Source organism: Pipistrellus kuhlii, unplaced genomic scaffold (genome assembly GCF_014108245.1).
Source record: "Pipistrellus kuhlii isolate mPipKuh1 unplaced genomic scaffold, mPipKuh1.p scaffold_m20_p_2, whole genome shotgun sequence".
NCBI lineage: Eukaryota > Metazoa > Chordata > Mammalia > Chiroptera > Vespertilionidae > Pipistrellus > Pipistrellus kuhlii.
Genome location: NW_023425515.1, coordinates 128161789 through 128172907, shown reverse-complemented (window position 1 = coordinate 128172907; position 11119 = coordinate 128161789). Strand labels below are relative to the sequence as shown.

The following is an 11119-nucleotide window of genomic DNA, read 5'->3' as shown; positions in this document are numbered from 1 at the left end:
TAGCCTAGGTATGTGCCCTGACTGTGAATCATTTTGATGTGCTGGATGATACTCCAACCAAATGAGACACCCACAGGACAAGGTCAAGCATCTTTATACATGTCCACCTTAGTAAACAGTTGTTTAGCTCCTTTAAAACACTTGGCCATTATTCTCATCACTAAGTTGTGAAAGTTTCTTATGTATTCTGAATACAAGTATATCATTTGTAAATATTTTATTTGTATCTGTGTTACCCCCAGTCTTCGTGATCCCCAAGGACCACCAGGGAGCCGACTCCGATGCGATAAACAAAAGAGCCTGTTCCATGCTAGCATGGGCTCTGTCCCACTCACACAGGCAGCATGGAGGAAGAGAGAGCAAATTTCGCCCAGTCCAGGGGTTTTACTCAGGTCGGTGGTGATGTCACTGCCTCGGCTAACCCTGATTGGGCTGGGTCCAGTTACAAAATGGAGGATAACTCCGCCCTGCCCCACAGTGGAGTCAGGAGCCCATCCTCGCCCCGCCCTGCCCTCTCATTCCCCCTTGTCTTATGTGCATGAGTCAAATCATTGACTCAGCCTACTTCCTTTCAGCATAAACAACAAATACAGTTACCAAGACCCTTAGTACCACAGTTCTCATCAGTATTGTCCTCACTGAAATCCAGTTCCCCTCCTGCAGGCATCAGTTCTCCTCCTGGCCTGTGTGGAACCCAGGCTGGGGATCTCACAGGTGAGGCCGCTACTTGCCAGGATCCAGGCCATGCAGGAGCTGGGAGTCATGTAGTCATGTCTGGGTGCCATCTACTTCAACAGCAGTGGGCGCGCTCAGAATAACAGTGTAGCATCCTTATGAGTCCTTGGGCAGTGAATTTCTTTACCCACATTGAGTTCCTGGGCTACAGGGTCTGTGGTGGGCACTGGCAGTGCATCTGGAACAAGCAAACTGCAAGGACTTGAGCAAGGGAATGGTTACCATAGTCTGAGAGAAGCTGGCCTAATGAGGGCATAGGCCCAGCTGTGCCATGGAGTCTATAGGAACTGTGCCCAAAGCCCTGGCAGGCCCAGGCTCTTCCCAAAGCTTCTGGAGGGGGGCAAAGGTGCAGTGGGTGATGGGGTCAGGGACACATTGGGGAAAGAGCATCTCTCCAGCAGGGTGCACAGTAGCATGGAGGCTGCCAGCTGAACAGGCAAGCCAGGCTGGAAGCCAGTAAGACATTCGGAACATGCATGATGCGTTTACAGGCACAAATGGGAGGACTAGAGCAGTGTTTCCCAACCTTCTCTCATGATGAGAATCATCTGGTGGAGTTGTTAAAACACAGATTCCTGAATCCCAACTAAGAAGTGCTAAACTAGAATTTTTGGGAACATATAGGTAAAATTGTATACTTAACTAGTGCTCTAAGACAGATTTTATATACAGAGCACTAAGTTAGGTATGCAATTTTACCTATATGTTCTCAAAAATTCTAGTTTAGCACTTCTTAGTTGGGATTGAGGAATCTGTTTTAACAACTCCACCAGGTGATTCTCATCATGAGAGAAGGTTGGGAAACACTGGACTAGAGAACTCAAAATCCACAGGGAATCATGACTCACTCAGTGGAGATTTGAGGACTGGGAATTACAGGTTTGTAACTCAGGCAACTGGGGAAGTGGAAAGCAGGAAACCACCTTCCTGTCTAGGTAAGTATCTCCCAGCCCAGGGGCAGACAGGAAGATACCCCTGAGAGGGGAGAAGCATAGTGAGTTCAGGATTGAATATGTCTACTTTGGGGCATTTGGACACCAAAAAGTAAATTTCCAGGTAAAGTTGGGATATTCATTGCAGGAAAATTAGCCTAAAACGCAGCACTTAAAAGCACACGTGTAGTACCTTACCGGGCCTGTGGGTCAGGAGTCCGGCACAGCTCAGCCGGTCCTCTGGCCCGGGATCTTCCCTGAGGCTTCAGTCAAGGTCCTGGCTGGTCCTGTGGTCTCATCTCAGCGGGGAGGCCCACTCCAGGCTCATCACCAGGCTGTTGGAGGGTCAGTCCGCAGGAGAACTGGGCAGGTGGTTCCTTCCCTTCTTTGTCACATGCATCTTCCAACATGGCACAGCAAATCATAGCTCGGCTGCTGAGCGAATGAGAGGACGAGCAGGGGCAGCAGGGCAGAAGCCAGTCCCTCTAACCAGGCGTGGAGAGGGTCCCATTGCCTTTTCTGCGAGTCACTAGAAGCACTCCGCACTCCAGAGGATGGAGCCCACAAGGCACCAGCACGCTGCAGGGGGCGCTGCAGGGCCACATGGGAAGCCGCTTGCTGCTGGACTCTGCCATTTGAAGCTTGGGACAGGGGCTCCTGATGAGTCCTCAGAACTCATGGGAGAGACACTGTGAGGGTGAGATCTGCTGGGAAGACGCAGGACATGGAGAGTGCCCACTGCAGACGAAGAAGAAAAGCCACAGTCATGGGACATGGAACAGAGAGCACCTGGGTGGAATTAAGGAAGAGCAGGATTCTAGAAATTGCCCCGAGCTGATGTTGGAGAGAAATGGGTAGACGTCCTTTTAAAGCACGGACTTTGCACTCAGGCCTCAAAGTTCCTCGCCTTGAGGTTTAAAGTTGTGTGCTGTGCCTCCCCTACTTTATCGTTATGTCAGAATTCAATGTGTTACATAAATGTACTCAGAATGAGTGTGAGCTCTGGGAGACACAGAGGACATGAGCACATGCTCATTTTGATGGTATTTATGCAAACCCACTGGAATATACCCAATGGAAGTTTATATCCTCCAGCTGATCCCAGGCTGGGCGGGAGGTGGAAGAATGCAGGAGCAGCCAGGTGCAGTGAATCAGGGCAGATAAGTCAGGTCCAAACACAACAGGAGCCACAGCTCTTGTGCAGACGGCTCAGGCCAGGGCAGAGGCTCTGCTCCAGGCGGCCCGCACCTGGGCGAGCAGCCCGAGGGGGCCTGCTCCTGTCCCAGGCTGGAGCCAGCTCTCAGCTTAATTGGGAGTGCGCTGGGCAGGCATCGCTCACAGGTTCATATTTACTCTCTGGGCTGTGAGGCAGGCAGGGCGGCCCCTCCAGGGACCAGGGGTGCGGGACAGCAGGCTCAGGAGTGTGAGGAGCTGCTGGCTGCTGCCCCAAGTCCAGGCGGGCTGTGCAGCAGCCATCTGTCCAGCGGCTCCCGAGCAAACTGGATGAGGACCTGACGCCCCAGGGTGCAGCTCAGGGGAGCTGGGTAGGTGCCTACAGTGGTTGATGGTTCCTCTCTTCTCCTTTTTAGTGTCAAAGGGGATGAGCACTTACAATTATTTGTATCGAAGCCGAAAATATAGCTCATCAAGAGACAAAGTTCCGTCTTTTCGTAAACAAATATCGCCAGAGGTATGGATGTGCCCTTGTTTCATCATTTCTGTTGATTCAGGGCTGGGAAGAGGCCCAAGGTCACCTTGTGGCTAGCACCCCTTAGTCACAGTTCTTTGCTTCTGTGTGGGCATGGTCCTATGTGTGTGTGAGTATGTGGGGTGTGTATGCTGAGGTGTATGTGAGTGTGAGTGTGTGCAGTAGGTGTGTGATGTGGTGTGTGGGAGTGTGAGTGTGTGTGGTGTGCATATGTGTGTTATATCATTTCTATACTCACTCTGCTTGGTTTTGTGCCAGCAGGGCTGACTCTGGAAGGTCCATGTCCTGAGCTGCTGCTCATCAGACACTGAAACACTTATCTCAAAAGTCACCATTCAGAAAATGACAATAGGAACCACAGACACAAACAAAATACTTACAAATCATATACTTGTATCCAGAACACATAAGAGACTTTCAAAACTCAATGATGAGAATAATGACCACGTTTTTTAAGGAGCAAAACAACTTTACCCAGGTGGACTTGTGACATTGTCGCCGGGTGTCTCAATTGGGTGGAGCATCAGCCCAAGCATCAAAGGTTGTGGGTTTCATCTCCAGTTGGGCATAAAAGGGAGGCAAAGAGTCATTTTTTCTCACATTTCCTTTTCTCTCTCTCTCTCTCTCTCTCTCTCTCTCTCTCTCTCTCTCTCTCTCTCTCTTTCTCTCTCCCCCTCCCTCTCTCTCTCTAAATTCAGTAAGAATGTATCCTTAGATGAGGACTGAAAAAAATAAGATGGTTGGCCTCCTTTGGAACTAGGGGGCACAGATGAATAGCAGAAGGAACCACTACAGACTCTGAGGCTAAATCAAAAGGCCAGCAATACCAAGTAATGGTGACACTGGTCTCCACATTGGTAGTGGGAAAGGAAAGTTACACCACTTGGAAAGCAGTTTGCCATCCTCTTAAAAACTGAAATAAGTATTGCCACCTGGAGCAGCAATCCCATTCCCAGTTTTACAAAAGGAAAGTGAGAGCACACAGGTCCTCAGGTCACCAGCGTTGGGAGGAAGCGCCCACGTGCTGTCCCCTCTCCTTGGGCCCAGGAGTCTCTCAGGTGCCAGTACTCAAAATGGACTAAAAATTGACTTGAATTTATTAATAGTGTAAGATAAGCGCAGTGTCAGCAACATTTTTGTATTTTATGTATTTTCATTTCTCTCCACAGTAAACAGATCACAACCTGGGTTCATCTGCATGGAGGTAAGTTGTAATCTTACTGGAGTGATTTTTCCTGAAAATGATTTGTATTCTCTTTTTACGCTGTTTTGCTTTAAAGAGCCTTCCTTACTGTAAGGTTAAACAAACATCCTCCATATTCTTGGCTAATTTTATCATTTTCATTTGCTTTCTTTATATTTTGTTTTCCAAGTCATCTTTTTTATTTATTTATTTATTTATTTATTTATTTTTTAGAATACATTTTTATTGATTTCAGAGAGGAAGAGAGAGGGAGAGGGAGATAGAAATATCAATGATGAGAGAGAATCATTATTGATGAGCTGCATACTGCACATCCTTACTGGAAATAAAGCCCAAAATCTGAACTTGTGCCTTGTAGGTCATCATTTAACCACTGAGCCACACTGGCCAGGCTCCACGTGGTTTTCCGTTTATGTTTCATTCACTGACATAGGACCTAAGGTTACTTTGTCGGAACATAACTCTGGTCACCTTGTGGCCTTTCCTTGTCAAAGAGAATGGCCCCTTTCCTCACCCCCACTTCCTGGGGACACAGGTCTCAGATCTGCCTCCAGATGCTGTTTGGGCTCCATGTCCCACAACAGCACATGCTGTTTCCATGGCAGCGTTTACTCAGTCACCTTGTAATATCATGTAGGCGAATTCCCTCTTGAGATTTTTGATTTTTTATTACTTTGACAGTTCCTTCACATATTTATTTTCCACATCAACTTTATAATCATTTTGTGCAGTTTCCAGAAACCTAGTATTTTAACTGGACTTACATTATATACAGGCGCACCTCATTTTATTGTACTTCACCTTATTGTGCTTCACAGATAATACACTTAAAAATATATTTTTTAATTTGTATCTTACAAGTCTATCAGCAACTGATTTTCCAAAAGGGTTTGCTTGCTTTTTATCCCTGTGTCACAATTTGGTAATTCACACAATATTTCAAACGTGTTCATGATTGTTATACTATTTTATTTTTATCTGTGATCAGTGATCTATGATGTTACTATCATAACTGGTTCAGGGCACCAGTGGTATATGATAACACAATCAATAAGTGCTGTGTGTTCTTACTCTTCCACTAACTCTCCATTCCCCATCTTTCTCCCTCACCTCAAGCCTCTCTATTCCCCAAGACACAGCAATGTTGAAAGTAGGCCTATTGATGACCTGAGAATGGCTTCTAAGCATTTAAGTGAAGGAGTCACAGCCCTCTCGCATAAATAGAAAGCTAGAAATGATTAAGGTGAGCAAAGAAGCTAAGATAGCCCGATAGCTAGGCCTCTTATACCACACAGGCAGCCACGTTGTGAATGCAAAGGAAAAGTTCTTGAGGGAAATGAAAAGTGCTCCCTCAGGGAGCACACAAATTTTAAGAAAGCAAAACAGCCTTATTGCTGATGCGGAGAACGCTTTAGTGGACTGGATACAGCATCAAAGCAGCAACAGCATTCTCTTAAGCCAAAGCTGAATCCAGAGCAAAGCCCTAAGTCCAGTTCTGTGAAGGCTGAAAGAGGTGAGGAAGCTCAGAAGAGAAGCAGAAGCCAGCAGAGACTGGTTCGTGAGGTTTAAGAATAGACGCCATCTCCATACCATAACAGGGCAAGGGGAAACAGAAAGAGCTGGGCCTGAAGCTGTAGTAGTTACCCACAAGATCTAGCTATGATAATGAATGAAGGTGACTACACTATACAGCAGATTTTCAATGCAGGCAAAGGGGCTCTATGTTGGAAGAAAATGCAATATACAATAGCTGGAGAGGAGAAGTCTACACCTGGCTTCAGAGCATCAAAGGATAGGCTGACTCTCTTGTGAGGGGCTAATGCAGCCAGTGACTTTAAGTTGAAGCCATTGCTCATTTACTATTCGGAAAATCCTGGGGCCCTTAAGAATATGCTAAATCAGGGAGGGGGAAACAGTGGTTGAATCAGGAAAAGGAACAGGGAACATTCATGCCTCCAGGAGTGGGACACAGGAAGCTTAACATAGATTTGCTGAACTCCTAAGTTTAAACATGCACAAATGGCTTGTAGGGTGTCCTTTAATCCCCCAATACTTTGAGGAGTCTATTCCTGATTTTGAGACTGCCTTAGACCCAACTACTAACGGGCCTGTACCACACTGCAGCAGGTGTCCATAGGTTCGGAGATGGCTACATCGTCACAATGAAGATCAGATCTCCAAAGTACGACTTGCTTCCCGACCTGAACCCCGTGGAGCAGTTCTTCCAGGGGAACTTCCCGGGCAGCGTGCAGAGGGAGAGGCACCACAACATGCTCCAGTTCCAGGTCCCTTCCTCCTCCCTGGCCAGGATCTTCCGGCTGCTCCTCTCCCACAAGGACAGCCTGCTCATCGAAGAGTACTCGGTCACACAGACCACGCTGGACCAGGCAAGTTCCCGAGGGGAGCCGGGTGCAGAGCTGGGCTATGCAAAGTCCTTACCAGACAGCCCAACCAGGCTGGAATCCTCACCACAGGCAGGCAGCACGGGCCTGGGGTTTAACCTCTGAGCATCTGTCCACTCGGGTAAAACTCAGTCTGTCAGAAATTGTCTAATACTATTTTAATCTTCAGCAAATTTCATTAACTGCTTCATCCTTCCCTTCTACACTATGACTTTATTTCAACCTTCCTGGTTTGTGTTGGCGGCTTCTTTTTTTCTTTTCAAATCAACTTTAATGTGACTTAACTTTTGTAAAAAAAAAAAAAAAATGCACCCATTTAAGCTGTACAATCTGGTGATTTTTGATAAATATTTATGCTATGTGTCAGGTTTTTTTAATGTGATCACTTTTACTGTGGTAAAATATGTATAACATAATCGCCTGTCTTAAATGTACAATTCAGTGGCATTAAGTACATTCACATTGTTATTTAATCATCACTACCATCTTTCTCCAGAAATTGTACACCTTCCCAAATTAAAACTCTCTAATAGCCTCCAACCCCCGCAACCAGTAACCACTGTTCTACTTAATACAGATTGCACCATGTACCGCATATAAGTGGAATTATGCAGTATTCTGTTCCTCTTGTTTAGCTTATTTCATTTGACATAATGTCCTCAAAGGTCATCCATGATGTAGCATGTGTCAGAATATCCCTCTATGAAAGGCTGAGTGGCATTCCATTATATCATATTTATCTACTCATCCATTTGAACATTTGAGGGTTTTTTCTGGGGACTTTTGTTGTCGCTGTGTGTTTATTTTAAATAGACATCCTCACAGACTGTGCAATAAAACACTGACATCGGCAATAGCCTTTGGGGAGCTGGCTCAGCAGCACCTTCACAGCCAATAAGCAGAGGAAGGCGCGAGCAGGAGACACGGCCACACTGCATTGAATAAAGGACAAAGGAGAGATGAGATCAGATCCTGTTTTGTTTTTCACTTTTAGTTTCTTGTTCAGAGGCTTAGAAGGATGCTGCTACTTGGGATCTACCTTGTTTACCCCACATCCTCTGAGTCCTCCCAGGGGCCCTCCAGTGGCTCAGCTCAGAATTCTAAAAAACAAGCCCTGTCAGAAATTGTCTCAGGTGGGCCAGCCTCCCCACCCGCAGCACACAAGCTGCTCCTGCCGGCTCTGTATGAACTGTGGGAAAGAGAAAGCCCAGTGGGGTGGGGAGGTGGGTGGGTGAGTGGAAGGGACCATTCTTCTCTTTTCTTGCTCAAATACCTATTCCTGTTCTCTCCTTGCCTTCAGGTATTTGTGAACTTTGCTAAGCAGCACACTGAAACTCACGACCTCCCTTTGCACCCCTGAGCTGCTGGAGCCAGCGGACAAGACAAGGTACCACCACTCTTTCCCAGCCCACTGCTGGTCCACTGGGCCTGAGGCCTCCAAGGCTCAGATATGCCTCCTGTTCAACCACACACACTGCGTGTCCCCTCCCCTCAAGTTCTGTGCTAAAGGACTTTCAAGTGGTAGTGGCATGGGTTCCTTTTATAGTCAGGAAACACTTTGGATGGTGTAGAGAGATTTTATTAAAAGAATTTTCCCACATGTGTTTTTTTGCAGCAAAAAGGATTTACATTTTTGGAAATTAGAAGCAGGGAAAATAGGAGTATAAATAAATTGTCTTGATTGTTGGGATATTTGATATCTATACCTGGTCATGTGTTTGAATTTCAAAGGAAAAGAAAGAATTAAGTGGCACTTGATTTAGATGGTAATCAAATTTTGTTAAAGCAAGTATGGTCTGTTTTAGAAAGAGGGCTCTTGGTTCTTATAAAATAATTTAAGAAAAGACAAAAGAGGAAGAAGCAATAGAAGGTATGTACTTTGGCCAGTGATAACTCATGGGATATGTGCATCCAGGTTCCTGCCCTGGCATCACACCCCCAAGACCATGTAGGGAGCACTCACACCCCATTGAGAGAAATAGAGAGAGAGAGGGGGGGGGGCACCCAGACCCAGGTGCCTTGGTTTAAGCCTGGGATGATAAGGGGACAAACTATCTCAGTCATTCTCTCTAGACTTACCTGGAGAGTAAATCGAATAAAATCAAAGTGCTTTTCCAACCAGCAAAGATGTGCAAAATCTTATTTCCCATAAATTTCTCATTCCTCCCACCATCTTATTAGTTACAAGGAAACCAAATACTGCTAATATTGGACATCTCCCTTCCAAGGCCATGCTTAGGATGAATGTCCCTGTCCCTTGCCTAGTAGAGACCGAATGACTACTTGGCAAGGTTGACTTGGCCCCGTCTCTGCAGAGGGCCCAGGAATGTCTGAGTGAAGGTACCTGTCCAGGGAAAGTTAGCTTGGCTAAGGTTTTCCAGCCACTCTTTCTCATAGTATGGCCTTTAACCTGCTGTTTACACTGTAGAAAATCAGTCTTTGAAAGCCACTTGCAGTATGAATCCATTTCATGGCTCAGAATATATTATTGGTTAGCAAAAGTGTTGCCTACAACTATCAATGTGTTCCCAATCCCCACCAGGTCTATTCTCTCTTACAGGGCTACTACTAAGCCATCTCTGGGCCTGGTGAGGGGAGCTGAGGGTCTATGACTATAGCAATTCATATCCAACCTGCCTTCTTGGATTTTAAGTCAGGAAGAACCTGATAACTTTCTAGGACTTAAAAAGCAAACCTAGGACACATGACAGTCTTTGGAAACCACCCACAGGTGGAACTTCCTCTGAGATGGGACCATGTACCACAGAGAGGATGTGAGCATCCTGACATCTGCACCTTAGATCCAGGCAGACCTGAGGGGTCACCTGGCCCGCACTGTTCACAGACACGTACACAGCAGAGCCTATAACCTTGGACATCAGACAGAATCTCAGTGCCCTTGGCTAAACTTCCTCCAACCATTAATTGATGGCTAGTTAACTTTTAAAATCTAAATGCTTTGTACCATCTCTTCAGAAAGGTGAGATGACAAAAGTCTATCTGGTCTCTGTCCACAGGTCTGACCTCCTCGCACACTGCCCTTCTCTGCAGCAGGAAAGCAGCTCTGGGGCAGCGGGAAGTGCAGGAGCCTCTGCCACGTGGCCGCCCGAGCCAACCAGCCAGACTCAGTAACGCCTCTGCAGCAGAAAAAGACACGGGGGCTTACACAGATCCCCAAAAAGGCTTTCTCAGAAGGAAGCCAAACTGGGACCCTGCTGGTGGAAGTGACCCGCCTGGTCCGCACCACAGCGGCAGAAGCCCACTGCATCCTACTGGGAGCTTTGATCTGGACATACTCTCACGTCAAGTGGATCTGCTTTTCTGGACGTGTATGAGTGTCTGTTCTATTTTTAAGGAGAAAATAAATGCAAACTTGTTTATCACACACTCTCTACATTCACTGACCCCTGGTGTGCCCCGTCTGGTATGGTTTTAGGCATAATTTGGGGCCAAGCAGCTTCCTGTCGTTGCATGAGCTTCTGTGAGGGTCATTGCCACAGGAATACCCGTCGTGGCAGGATTCTCAAACTGGGAGGAAGTGAATGGACTCACCTTGATATTCATGCCAAGTCTGCTCTGTGGGGTTTGAAGGAAACACCCACTGGCAATGTGAGCATTATCCTTTGTTACCTGGGAATTGTTTGCATTTCAGTTTCACATCTGTTTGCTCAGCTCATTGAGTGCCTACCTCCTGGGTGCAATTCAGACAGGAGAAGAAGAGGCAAGGGCTCCTCTGCCCTATCTCCTGCCTGACCCGTCCTGCAGCTGCCTTGGTGACCTCCATCCCACCCCCTCCCCATCTCTGCCGACCTGCAGGCCCCCGGCTGCCCTGGACCTAAGGGATCAAGACATAATGGGAACATTTTTAGACTAGCCAAAGGTGGGAAAACACAATGCCCAGGGGCAGGGTAGTAGGTTGTGATATGGGCTAAGCAGCATGCAAGGCTGGTGAGCTGAGGAAGCACTTACAGCTGTTGGGCAAGTATTTGGTTTGCCAAGCGGACTTAAAACACGGTCATTCTCTGCTGTGCATGATGGGCATGCTGGTTCTCAGGTTGCCAAGTACTGAGTTGCTGTGAGCATTTGTTAGATCACATCACCAACAACCAGGATTTTAAAGGGTCTGCAGGAGCACCTT

General features: G+C 46.8%; 2 protein-coding genes across 2 annotated transcripts in view; one reads left to right on the top strand and one right to left on the bottom strand.

Annotated features, from left to right (window-relative positions):
- ABCA4 (ATP binding cassette subfamily A member 4) overlaps positions 1-11119 on the bottom strand; it is a 203725-nt gene that overhangs the window by 37196 nt on the left and 155410 nt on the right. The gene's annotated exons all lie outside the window — the stretch shown is intronic.
- On the top strand, positions 6726-10368 carry LOC118723349 (retinal-specific phospholipid-transporting ATPase ABCA4-like). Its single transcript, XM_045584330.1, has 3 exons — positions 6726-6966; positions 8282-8368; positions 9999-10368. The coding sequence occupies exons 1-2, from the start codon at positions 6742-6744 to the stop codon at positions 8339-8341; spliced, it is 285 nt and encodes a 94-aa protein (XP_045440286.1). The 5' UTR covers positions 6726-6741; the 3' UTR covers positions 8342-8368; positions 9999-10368.